Genomic DNA, 13,303 nt, shown 5'->3' with positions numbered 1-13,303 from the left:
AGGTGAGGCGATAGGTGATAAGGGGTTCGAATTTGATCGGATGGCTGAAGAGGCAAGAAAGCCTGTACAACGAATATTGATAAGCTATCACTAACTAGACGAACTATATGTTCGATTGACCCAAAGCCATGCTTCCCATTGATGTGATACTCGATATAGCTGTTACCTAAGTGGCGTGAGCTTATACTATAAGACTTGCCACTATGTCTCCACAAGGATGTTGACATCAAATCAATACTGGCACTGCTGACGCTCGAATTTGATTGTAGAAGCTCCTTGACCGCATGTAGTACATCACCAGGTGGAGAAAACTCCTTCCATCTGGTTGCACTATTTCGTGAGGTGATAGAAAGATTGGCTGTATGTAAAGAAGTATGGTGACTCAGGAGATTTTGAAACAGTCCTCGCTGGGTATGTGCGCGGATCAAAGTCTTACCCAAGATCCCTAAAAAGATGTTATCCATTCGGTGTGAAAAGAGCAGAATTAGTGTCAACAGTGGATCAATTGGAAAGACCAATTAGAAAGACCAAAAACCATACCTGCACAAAAGTTCTTTGGTGTTTGGACAAGTGTACCAATCAGGCGTTCTCCTACCCAAGCAGCAGTGTATGGTGGGGGTCCAAGGCGGCGACACTGATCGGGTAGGTGCTGGGCAAAATGCAGATTGGGTTTAGACTTGATGTTAGGCCATACGGTTTGAAGATGTTGACGGTAGGTTTTAAGTAGCAATCCAAGAGATTGGATATCCTCCTCACTCATGACTCGGGACACAGAAATATTGATAATCTGTGTGGCAAGAAGTATCGCTGTGTGGATCTTCTGAGAATCGGAATTTGGCTCAGCATTTGCATGATACGGTATTAAAGAGAATACCATGTAAACTGTGTACAAAACAAGCCATTGGACAGCTTTTACACTGCCATGCGCAGTGGTCCCAAAGAGCGAAGGTACTACAGGAAGCCAGGAGGGGGTTATTGCTTGTTCAATTGATATGTGAATAAGTTTGAGTTCATGCGGAGTGAGAGCTGGGCCATGAGCACCAAGAATGGTACTGGAAGAGCTATCAGAAGCATCTGATCTATTAGTTGTCGTAGGGTGTGAAAGAATAGTTGTAGTGCTGGTCTGAGATTTGGCAGCTTGTGGGTAAGACATCCGGCTATCAGAGCTAGGTTCAGATGATTCATCTTCAGGGCATTCTGTTAGAGCATCGGTGTCTGGCACAAGATGAGGGAGCGCCGATGGTTGGTCTTCAGGATAGATTCCTTCAAGTTCGGCCTTGTCAAGTTGTTTTCGGATGATCTGTCCGGCAGAGGGAATTTGAAGGTATGTGATCGAAAAGTCTTTAAGTAAGCCAAGAAGAAGGCAGTGCATCGTATCAATACTGCCAAGATTGATGGGATGCCAATACTTGAGTTCGGATAATATAGTGTATCGAACTCCATTAGTCTTCAGCAATTTGGATCGGTCGTGCTGAGTTTCTGCACTGCGCCAAACCTGTGATTGCTGGTGTATTGAAGTTATGTGTCGGATTTTGTACCTCTCAACTTCAATATCGTCTACCTCGTCACAGGTGATGTAACAGTTTGAGCAAAAGTATGTGGCAGAATGGCCCGCGAACCCTGAAATCTTCCTGTTAGCTGGAATATCGGCGATCAGTGGCCATATTGCTACTCGAAAGACTCGTCCGTGTGGATAAAGAGACGTTTTGGTGAATCGAACTCCTTTCCAAAGGTCGTCTAGCTCGGCTATGAGAGGAGCAAGCAGGTGATTCATTGCTTGTGATGGAGGCTCTCGTGGCCCAGGAGTTATACCATAGATGAATACATTTTCAGCGTGATATCGTATATTTGGTGGGAGGCTGAAACAGATCAATAAGATCACACCCGAAGAATACTTTTTTGCTGAACCGTTTCCGTAAGGATTGAACCAATCAACATAAAGACCAAAAACCAAATTACCAGAAGCTTGTGTATAAATCTTGCCGTCGCTTTTGAAAGTTTTCCAAAGCTTACTATCCCAGATATCGTGCATCAAACCTCTAGGTGGTTTTTTAGCATTGAGGGGGCTATCGAGAGCTTTTTCAAAGGCGGGAATAAAACACATCCTCCCAAGCCATTCAAGAAGTTTCTGATGGTAGAATATTGACCGTGGTATCGCTTTGCAATTTCCTGATTTCGTTTTTTTCTGTTTGAAAAGAGGTGCGTTACAGGTTATGCGTGCTGCTTTAGAGGAGTTGGTCGGAAATTGCTGTTCGTTGCATCGTAAAGCTGCTGAGGCATGACTTTCTGCGTTTCCATGCAACGAGAAGCAAACTACACAGCACACAGTCTCAATCGGCGTTATTTTGAGATGGAATCTCTTTAATAAATCCTGAATCGTAGCTGGGATTTCTTTCCAAAAAGGGATCGATTTCGGATTGGCAGAAGTCATCCACTTTTTGACTCGGGTTTTTTCAAAGGTGAGAGATTTCCGACATGAACAGTTTGATTTCTTGTGGAATATATGATCATATGCAACATTCATCATTGATTCTAAGCACATTTTGTGTTGAAGGAACTTTTGAGGTATCTTGTAAGATTCTGTTGGAAATGTCATTAATGTTATAGCTGGAAGTGTGATATTACTATTTTCCACACGTTGGATCTTCTTTGGTCGGTGTACGTCTTCATCACCTGATGATTTGTCTTCATTTTCAGATCGCTCCTTTCTCTTTTCACTAGATTGTATCTGTTGTCCATGACTACCCAAGGTGTTGACAGAGGAAAGCTGGTCTGACAGGACTTCATTCGTATTGGTGCTTCGCATGGGCGTGTTTTTGTTGTTTTTGCTTTTTTGCAGGTGACGCTTGAAGTTTGTACGATGGAAAAGCCTTCCTGAGTGGATCTGATCATCAAATTCAAATCTTTCATTGTGACATCCTAAAGGCACACAGCAGCAACGGATTTGATCTGGCCCAAAGTAATCCATTTGATCGGCGCCTTTGTATATTCCAAAAGAAGTCAGGGGGATCAACAGGTGGCAGGATAACAATCATTGACAAGAAGAACGCTCACAATTGTTCACTTTTGATATGACCTTGATGATCCTTTGAGAATTTGATTTCAGATATGATTGTTGAAGCTTTGGGAACCTGTAATATCTGAAGAGAAAACAATTTGGTTGTCAATCAGAATCCCAACTCGACTTCATTGATCTAGGCCCAGCGGATGCTTACAATTGTACCCAAACTTCACCAATAAACCACTAAAGTAAGTGAAGCCAAGATGATGTTTATAAAATTTGAAGGTTTTCGAGTCAGGATGTCAGGACAAAGATTGTTTTTGGATCATGAATTTATGTATAGAATTTGTTACACATTCTTGACCCGCACCAAAAACGGACATGGGTGACAGGGTTTTGAGAAGGGTCTAAGGCTACTGGAGAGCAAAATGATTACGGGCCAAACAAAATCTCAACAAAACCATTTGATGAACTGAGAGAAGTGAACAAAAAGTCATCATTTCACTGCCCTGACTTGAAACTCTTGGTAGGCTTTTTTTCACGCTCTTGAATTTTTGAGTTTTTCATTATCACTCGGATGAAGAGTACAGTATCGAACTTCCCTCCACTTAATCAAACACCAATGGAAACCAAATATTTACATCAAAAAAATTTAATAGAGAAAGAGAAACCATCTATATACATAGGTTGACCCACGTTCCCATCCAGCAATCCAAAAAAAAGACTTTTCATAGCCATCATAAAAGATATGTACACGCCAAAACACAGTATAAAATTCAATAGCTCTCTAGATCACATGATACTTTACCAATATCCTAAGAGAAGAATTGTGGGCGACCGGTTACACAGGTTTCCTACTGTGTTTGCATGTTGTTGGATTGAATGTTTTGAGGTGTACATAAGTTTGTCAGGTCGTGAATCGCTTGATTTATATCTACAATATCTGTATCATTGAGCTCAAGGTAATGAGCTGTGACACCCGGCAATTTGCTGAACCATAACTCGGACACCAATGATTTTTGAAATTTTTTTGGCAGATACTGATCCTCGTCAAGGGTTGAAGAATAAGGTCCGCGATTTGTCAGCTCTTTTGCTTGTTTTTTGGCCTTTGGTACAATTTCTCTACCCTCAATACACTTGTCAATAAGGCTGATGAATTGATCAAGCTTGGCACCTCTCCAAGCAACTCGGATTCGGTGACGAAAGGCGCGCCCATCTACATTCGTGATCTCGTCCTCGGAATGAACCTCTAGGTGTGCAAATAGACCTGCTTCAGGTGAGTCTGCGCCAAAGAGCTTATCGACTACACTCATACGTGCTTTGTAGATCTAGAATTCAAAGAGATTTTGAATTAGCCAATTATACAAATGTAGTTGAGCTTGAGCTGCTTCACCTTGTCCTTCCCTCGTCTCTTACTTGCCATGCTTGCCACATTTGTGTCGTTGTTTGCAACAGTTTGGCGACCCTCAGGCGTCTTCATGAGATTTGCCCGTTTGGTCTGAGTTCGATACTGAGGACTCTTGTTCTCTAACCATCGCTTCAGAATCGATTGTCGGTTCTCGGGCGTATTATCCTTCTCAAGAATTGGATAAGCTCCAGCCCCACCCGAATTGTAACATTTTACCCACTGTTCAAGAATGATAGACAAAATGGAGGTGTTCCACGGAGAATCGGGAGAGGCGCCCCAGTCAAAGGTACAGCGTGGGAATCCTGCTAATGCTAGAGCTCCCTCGCACTGGGATCCAGATGCAGGCGAGTATTTGAAACGAAAACTAGAAGAGATGCGAGAGTTGAACCGTACTGGCTGCATAGGATGTTTTGTGAGTGTTTTTTCGACTGTATCTTTCTCGAGTGTTCTAATCTGAGTCTTATTTGGTTTGAATCCGGCTGGATGCTTTGAAAGATATTTCCGCTTGGCCTTTTCGATCGCATCGGTCATCAACTTTTGCCGTCTTGATTTACGTTCCGTCCAAGCTTGCTGCTCTTCGTCGGTAGGTGGCTCCGGGAGAGTCGGATCTTGGAGGTCAGAGCCCGGGTTCTTTCGAGGCATACTCATGGATCGCCCTTGCCACAGGTGAGGCTGCTTTGAGTGATGCATTCGAGTTGGAAGCTTTCCCAATCATTGCCTCAAGACGCCTCTCCTCCTGTCGCTGTTTTCTGACGGCCTTTTTCTTGCGTTTACGATCAGCCTTCTCCTTCAAGGTAAGATCTCCATCTGAACCAAATTGAAAATCGAAAGAACTGTTTAGTAAAATTTTTAGACTTTTAAGTGAATTTGGATCTTACCTGATTCGCTGCTTGATTTCTCTGAACTATCAGTATCAGTATCGGTTGTTCCTGTAACATCACACAGCTGTCAGCAATTGGACTTTTGGTGAGATATGAATACAAGGTTTGTACCATCCATCTTCCTTTTTTTTGCAGAGTTCTCGGGTGAAGAGTTTGTGTTTGTGTTCTTTGTATTGCCCATGGCTTAAAACGTTTAGAGGGAAGAATAAGCTTGTGACTTAAACACAGATGCTATTAAGAAAAAAAAGTTTTTCGCACTACTCTGATCCATTTCGATTGATGAATATTGGGTATTAGTTGGGGCTGGAGCTGAGGACATCTTGAATGGTGTAGAGTAAAATCTAGATTAAGATTCTGAGAGAAAAGATAGCACCAGAGGCCAGTCACGTCCTGAACATCAAAACTGACAGAAGTGAATTATGATAAATTGTTGTACGTGTATGTCCAGCCATCAAGAAGGAGAAAGGAAACTTCCTCGAACCAGATGTTTGCCGGCTACAATTCAACAAAGGCAATTGTCGGTATGTAAACGGGTAAGAGCTGCTAAGGTAAGACTTGTTATGGGGTTTTCTAAAGCCGCTTTCCCCCCAATTGTGATCTGATCTTGGGGGTAGGTTGGTTGACTGAGCTTTCTTGAGGCTTTCCCTTTTATAAAGAATGAAAGGGACGGCAGTCAAATTATTGAGAAAAGAACAGGACACGAATCATGATCAATTCAGTTTGCTCGCGTCGACGCATCAACAGGAAACAGGCTTGGTGAATAGAGCAGACAGAGAAACAAGGCGTATACTTACAAGTGGCCTCCCCCATTATGAAACAGCGGACGGAGATAAAGCTGTGATCATGCAAGCGCGGATCAAGGAGCTTTACTCGAGCGACAATCCGTTGGATAAGGCAGCAGGAGCGAACCTCTTGGCAGAATTCCTACAAACGTTCGCACCGGGAGTCCCTTCAGATTACGGGGGTAGTTGTGACCCGTCAGTAGGGCCAAGCCGTCGTAGAGAGTCCAGGAGAGTCTCACCGATCCCAAGACGCATCTCACCACCTCGTCAACAACCTGAACAGGTAGTTCGGATGCAACCTCCTCCTGTCCCTCAGCGACCCCCTCCAGTACCCCAACGAACTCAACAACCCCCCCTCCTCAACAAGCCCAGATGCCTCAGAGCAGAACCAACGGAGCGGTCCGAGAACCTGGTGAAACACCGAGTCGAACGGAGGTCAGAGTTCAGCGTGCGCATAGAGGCGAATCCCGACCAAGGTCCTCACCTTTCGAGAGAAGCAGATCGCGAGACTCTCCGAGGCGACGATCTCAGGCCAGGCGTAGAAAGTCTCCGGAGTCTCCAACTAGAGACTCACCTCATAGACGAGGCAGGTCTCGAGCTCGAAGAGGCAGGTACCCAGAGGACGAGCAAGATCGCGACTCTCACGCATCACCAGCACCAGCTGAGCATCGGAGTGAACGAGGCGATCGACGTAGGTCACCGGCCCCGTACCAGTTGATTGAAGAAGGCTTCTCCGATACATCATCAGTGGGAGAAGACCGTCGGACTCGAGCAACGACTCATCAAGCGAGAAGGATGGTTGAGCGGATCAACGCTGAACCACAAGCTACCACCGGCACGACATCAGTGGAGGAAGAGGAATTGGCGAAAGCTCTTCTCGAGTCGGGCAGAGGTAGAATGGTGCTGTCCAACGGCGATGTGATCGAGAACGGTCGGCGGATCCTACAGGATGATTCAGTACAAATGGCGAAAGGCCTTACTCAACTGTCCCCTACACTCCAGGTTTATCTACGTACCTTTAAGGCCTACATTCCCTTGGCAGTGTTCAACAAAAGTTTCTTGATCCAAGACCATCAAGCCTGGTGCACAATGAAAGCTTTATCAGAATCGAAAATCCTGGAAGGCGGAGCGGGAGTTAAAATGTACAGCGGAAACCCACCGATGGACGAGTTAACGATGCAGTATGAACAGTGGCTGGACGCCATATCCCTGTTCATAAAGTATGTAAGGCAGGAAGGATGGCAGACTCAGGCAGAACGCTTCGAGAAACATCGACAGCTAGTCATAGAGCTGAGAGAGGAAGCGGGTTGGATGGTAGTGTTACGATACTGTTGAAGAATCCGCCAAGGAGTCATGCGGTCAACGACCGACAGGAATATCTGCAACATTTCGAAAATCCAAACGGTGATACTCGATGAGGTGAAAATGACATGCGAGAATCTAAATGAAAGAGCATTCCTTACAAATCCCTGTGCACCGGGTGGCCCGAGGGAGAACATGAACCCAGAAGATGGTCTCCCGAAAACGTCCACGGCGAAGACACAATCGTCGACCTTGATTTTGAAACCTGAAGCGACACATCCAAGGAAAGAAGGTTGGCTACCACCTCTCGAGTACAAAGCAATGAAAGCCGCAGAGAAGGCGAAACGAGAAGCGACGTCAAGATACCGTAGGGACTACACGAGTAGCGATCGTAGGTATGAGGAGCGGAGAGATAGAGACCGAAGCCTAGAGAGAGGCAGGAACCATAGCGGTTACCAGAGAGGCAGAAGCCGAAGCCGTAGTAGAGACGGAGCACGGGGTGCTAAATACGGAAGATATCATAAGAAGCGTTAGTGAGTCACGATCAGAAGGAATTTAAAAAGAATAACTCAATTTTCAATTTATGAAATGAAGTCATGAGATGCCAGCTTGAGAACAAGACCAAACGTGCCTAACCTGTGAATGACCTTGCCTCCCCTCCCCTCGCCTTTTCCCTCATCCCATCTAAAAGTCCCCGTTTAGACGTGAGCCCCCGATCTGAGAGCGACCTGAACACAAGCCCCTCTTCGGGCTTCAGGCGTGAAATCTCACTAGCAAAACCGACTGGGAGAGCACGGGGCAGATGGCCAACAGAAGTCAGATGTGAAATGAATCTCCACGTATGGGAGAGAGAATTAAGAGCAAACAACCTCTTACAAGAAAAACGCCACATTCTTCGCGGATTTCTGGAGGGTTTTGACCAAGGAATACCGGAGATTCACTTACCAGACATGCTATATTATTGCCCACCTAATCACTCATTGGCTCTTCAGGCAAAAGAGGAAATCGAAGGAAACTTGTCAAAAGAAATTGAGGCAGGGAGAATGTACGGACCATTCACAAAAGAGGAAGCTTACAATAAACTCGGGTTCTTCAGAACGAACCCATTAGGAGCGGTCACTAACAGCGACGGTTCTTTAAGGCCCATAAATGACTTATCAATTCCTAGACGAGAACCAACAATCAATTCTGTGAACGCGATGGTGGACAAAGACGATTTCATCACGTCATGGGATGATTTCGACAAGGTAGTGAAATTCTTACTATCTATCGATTACCCCGTACTCCTAGGCATATACGATTGGGCGAAAGCCTATCGTCAGATCCCGACGAAGCCAGGCCAATGGCCGTATTTGATGATCCTTACATTCGACGGGAAAGTCCTTCTCGACACAAGGATCACGTTTGGAGGAGTAGCCGGATGCGGCTCCTTTGGCCAGGCAGCCAATACCTGGAAAATAATTGTCCAGAAAAAGTTTGGATTCACCCAGGCTTTTCGGTGGGTAGATGATACGCTGTTCGTTAAACCAGATGACGGGTCAAACCACTTCAACATGACGCACGTGGTAGAACTAAGCAACGAGTTGGGAGTAGTGACAAACCCTACGAAATGGAAAGAATTTGATTATCAACAAAAATACCTAGGCATGGTATGGGACGGTAAAAACAAAACTGTCGGCCTACAAGACTCCAAGCGACTCCTAAGGATATCGCAAATCCAGGAGTTCAAGGCGCTGAAACGGTTGAGCCATAAACAAGTAGAGAAACTAGCGGGAAGGTTGGCACACGCGTCGTTGATATATCCGCAGTTGAAATGCCACTGTGTGGCGATGTACCACTGGATGGCAGAATGGGTAAATAGATTAGCGTTACGCGACATACCGGAGGAGGTGATGATTGATTTAGATACATGGATAAAGGTGCTGTCTACTGCCAATCCACGTAGGTTGATACCAAGCCCGGGAGTGAGGAACGTCGCGTGGGTAGGCGACGCATCAACCTCATATGGAATCGGCATAGTAATCGGCAGAAAATGGTCAAGGTTCCGGCTTCGAACAGGTTGGGACAAAGTCGAAGCCGATAATACAAGGCGTGAGATTGCCTGGGCAGAAACTGTCGCACTACGGCTGGGATTGTTGATTTTAACCCAACTGATGCCAGTAGAAGGACAGGAGTTTTTGGTGCTTACGGATAATGTCGTGACAGAGGGCGCTGTGCGTAACGGCAAGTCAAAAAACCGCTGGGTGAACAGAGAGTGGATTCAAATCCAGGATCTATTGATGAGGTTAGATTGTAGAGTGAGGCAAGAAAGAGTGAGATCGGAAGATAATGCCGCTGATAAATTATCGAGGGGTTTCGACTCCTCGAAACACGTGAGAGATGAAGTATGGATTAGAATTCCCAAGGACTTGAAAAAATTTGTGATACAAGAATGAAATGCATAACCTTTTTTATAACCTGAGTGATTCAGAGCCCCTCTTCCAATTTAAGACCCCTACCGATATCCTTGCCGCTAAAGTCCAATCATGCCAAAGAAACCACAACCGGCACTTCCAAAACACTTCGAAACAGCGGAAGAAGCTACATCACTAGCCGGCAAACACGCGGCGACGAGCGGATGGGAGACCAGCACTTTGAAGGGATACTCAAGCGGCATGAGTAAATTTATCGAATTTAAAGATAAAACCGCTGGTGGTTTTGACAAAAACGAAGAAATATCAGACGAAGATATATACGAATTTATAGCATGGGCCGGAGAGTCAAAGCTAGAAAGAGAAGATGGACCAAGTAGGAAAATCTCATCAGTAACGATAAAGAAGTACCTGGATGGTATTAGAGCCTGGAGTATGGTGAGACATACGAAGAGACCATTGGCAGACACAGAGTTCGTAGCGGTACTATTGAGAGCTACGAAACGCCTAGAGGAAGAACAGAAATTAACGACCAATAAGCAGCCGATTATGACAAGACAATTGTTCAAGTTATTTAAGACGACTTACGGGAAATCAGAAGAATTGAACCTTGTAGGCTTGGTGGAATTGATTGCGTTCTGGGGAATGACACGGTTAGGAGAACTGTTAAGGAACAAACCAGAACAAGGGGCCTTGTTAAGAAGGCACGTGGAGTTTGGAGAAAAAGATGGAAAACGCTTTGCAATACTTCACTTAAGGAAGGCGAAGACGGCGAAATCGAAAGAAGTCCAGATGATCCATTTACAACAACAGTTTAACGTATTAGATCCCGTCGCAGCTTTAGAATGAGTGTTGTTGGCAAACGAAAAGGCAGATCGCGACAACTTGATATTCAGCACGTCCAGCTCAAATGGAAGGAGACCGTTGACGAAACCTAGATTCCTAAAACTAGCAGGCAAGTGCTGGGGGAAAGCAGGTCTAAACACTTGGTCAGGGCACTCATTCAGGGTAGGAGGCGCATCAATCAGATACAACCTCGGCACACCGATGAGAACAATAGCAAAGCAGGGACGGTGGAAGTCGCTTACTTACCTAAGATACCTGAAAGCCTATTCCGAGGAAGACATAGAAGATACGATAAAGTTCTTAAAAGCAATCGATGAAAGAAACGTGGATGTCTAGCAAGGAATGATGAGACGTCAGTAGTAGTACAGGACGAAGATCATGTGGCGGGCGCGCATGAATACTGAATACTAGTTCAATTGAGTAGAAGAAACTTTATTTTGAAGCAATTGAGTTGGCGAACCTGATATTGAGGACGCGGTCCGGGTGTCGTCGGTATGGGTGAGCTCAGGTGGCTAGGCGACGAGTAGAGGACCGGTACTGCCTAGTGATGGGTCCCGGAGCTCAACCGTACGAAACCCGTCTCGAATTATCGGAGGGTGGGCGGGTCTGAAGGGCGCGAGGCCGGCCAAGAGGTTGGTTCACAAAAACCAACCCAGAGGCAGGGCTCAGCCACTCCCCCACCGCGACCTCTCTGACGCGCATGTAAGAGAGGTCCACTGGGTGCGGATTCACATCATGTAAGAATCCCATCGCGGATCAACCCCACCCTACAGTCCGTAGCTAACTGAGGAGTGGGTTGAGGGAACCGCAAGGCACGCAGTGGTTCCTATGCCCACGGTGACTTAGCGGAGGTGAAAATGTGCATGCACACGCGCACGAGAAATTGCGCCAACCAAGTTGAGAATTTCATTTTGGAATCCTAGAATTCTCAACGAAAACCTTTTTCACCTTGCAAGACAACGTCAAGGCTCAATTTATAATTAATCTCAACCGAGATAATTCATCTCCTTTTTTCGAACACATTTGGAAAAAAAATTTAATACCTCCCCTCCCACCCAACAGTGAGGAAACACTTTATATAACGAGTACAAAGCGGGTTTTTTAAGAAACGAGTTTAAAATAACTCGGAAAGTTAATCCCACCCACCGACCCAGGGCGCGAGGCCGGCCAAGAGGTTGGTTCACGAAAACCAACCCAGAGGCAGGGCTCAGCCACTCCCCCACCGCGACCTCTCTGACGCGCATGTAAGAGAGGTCCACTGGGTGCGGATTCACATCATGTAAGAATCCCATCGCGGATCAACCCCACCCTACAGTCCGTAGCTAACTGAGGAGTGGGCCGCTAAGATCGGTTTGAATTTTGAGTAAGGTTTGATTGATAGGTTGTACACCGTAGGTGAGACAAAGTGTGCTGGTTCCTCGTAGATAGCGGAGAATTCGTTTGAAATGTCCCCAATGTGCCATAGTCGGTTTTTCTAGGAATTGGGCTAACAGAATGAGAAAGATCGGGGCGGGTGCATTGTGAGAGGTAGTTTAAAGAGCCAACTGCACGTCAATAGTTGAGACCACTGAGCTTGAATTCCATGATTTCTTCTTCAGAACCGGGCAAGATAGGAAGATTGGATTGAAGAGGCGTTCCTAGCTGTTTACAATCCTCCATACCATATACTTTAAGTAACTCATTAATGTATTTTGATTGAGAAATTGCCAAAGTCCTAGTTTCACGGTCCCTCTTGATTTGCATTCCTAACATGTTTTTAACCGGTCCTAAATCTTTAATGCAATAATCACCTTTCAACGCATCAAGCACCCAACTAATATTTTTACCCACTATAACAATGTCATCCACCCACATGTAGATTAGAATATGATCACCTTTCTTGCCAACATAAATGAATAAGCACGCATCAGCATTACTTACAATAAATCCATGTTTATAATACCATGTTTTGATAGTAAGATACCAACTACAAGAGGCTTGTTTTAATCCATACAGAGAGCGGAGAAGTTTAAGCCACAGAGAACCACACCTAGAGACAAGTGCTGGAAGCCAAGCACGAAAAGGAGAAAGTAAAGGAAGTTGTTTGACCCAGTCTACAAAACCGTTGGGAATCATGATGTACACAGTTTCACCTTCACCAAGTTCAGAGTTAAGGAAAGCCGTCACAAAATCAGCTTGATGAATTTCCAGATCCTCAACAGCAGCGTGACCAAAAAGAGCACGTAAGGTAGCGAGGCGGCCAGTTGGCGAAAAAGTTTCCTCAAAATCTTTTCCTTCTTCCTGAAGGAAGCCACGGGCCACACAACGGGCTTTAAATTTGTTGAGGAATCCTGAATCGTCAAATTTTCTTGTGTACACAAAACAAGTAGTGATAGGCTTCTGATCTGAAGGTAAAGAATCAACAATTTCAAAAACATGATTTGCTGCAAACGAATCAAATTCTTCAAAAGTAGCCGCTTGCCACTTCATAGAGTTTTTAGTGAGAAGGGCCTTGGCATAAGTTGGCGGATTTGGTTCGAGATCAAGAGTAGATAAGTTGGCTGAATCTTCAATAGAATTGCCAATGAGAGATATTAAAGCGGTCGCAGTTACTTGATCCTGTTCTAAACGTAGTTCATTTGCAAGTTCGGGACGATGGAGGCGAACACACACGGGCTCCCTTCCCAGGATTT

At 45.3% G+C, this 13,303-nt stretch overlaps 2 protein-coding genes across 2 annotated transcripts in view; one reads left to right on the top strand and one right to left on the bottom strand.

The window, feature by feature from the left end:
- Positions 1-4,481, bottom strand: part of MELLADRAFT_104527 (uncharacterized protein) — a gene marked incomplete at both ends in the record, with an annotated part of 4,728 nt that extends 247 nt beyond the window's left edge. The window contains 8 exons of the mRNA XM_007407494.1: positions 96-358; positions 541-1,300; positions 2,327-2,979; positions 3,055-3,140; positions 3,216-3,244; positions 3,383-3,417; positions 3,900-4,329; positions 4,395-4,481. Coding sequence (XP_007407556.1) covers positions 96-358; positions 541-1,300; positions 2,327-2,979; positions 3,055-3,140; positions 3,216-3,244; positions 3,383-3,417; positions 3,900-4,329; positions 4,395-4,481 — 2,343 coding nt within the window. The remainder of the gene's footprint in view (positions 1-95; positions 359-540; positions 1,301-2,326; positions 2,980-3,054; positions 3,141-3,215; positions 3,245-3,382; positions 3,418-3,899; positions 4,330-4,394) is intronic.
- Positions 4,482-5,947: 1,466 nt separating this feature from the next.
- MELLADRAFT_96475 (uncharacterized protein) lies at positions 5,948-7,407 on the top strand (the record flags this gene model as incomplete). Its single annotated transcript, XM_007407499.1, has 2 exons — positions 5,948-6,617; positions 6,659-7,407. 2 exons carry the CDS (start codon positions 5,948-5,950, stop codon positions 7,405-7,407), a joined length of 1,419 nt encoding a protein of 472 aa, XP_007407561.1.
- Between the last annotated feature and the right edge of the window lie 5,896 nt (positions 7,408-13,303).

This window comes from Melampsora larici-populina (assembly GCF_000204055.1).
Source record: "Melampsora larici-populina 98AG31 unplaced genomic scaffold MELLAscaffold_9, whole genome shotgun sequence".
NCBI classification, from domain to species: domain Eukaryota; kingdom Fungi; phylum Basidiomycota; class Pucciniomycetes; order Pucciniales; family Melampsoraceae; genus Melampsora; species Melampsora laricis-populina.
Note: the sequence above shows the minus strand (reverse complement) of the source record. Positions and strands in the feature narration are given on the sequence as shown.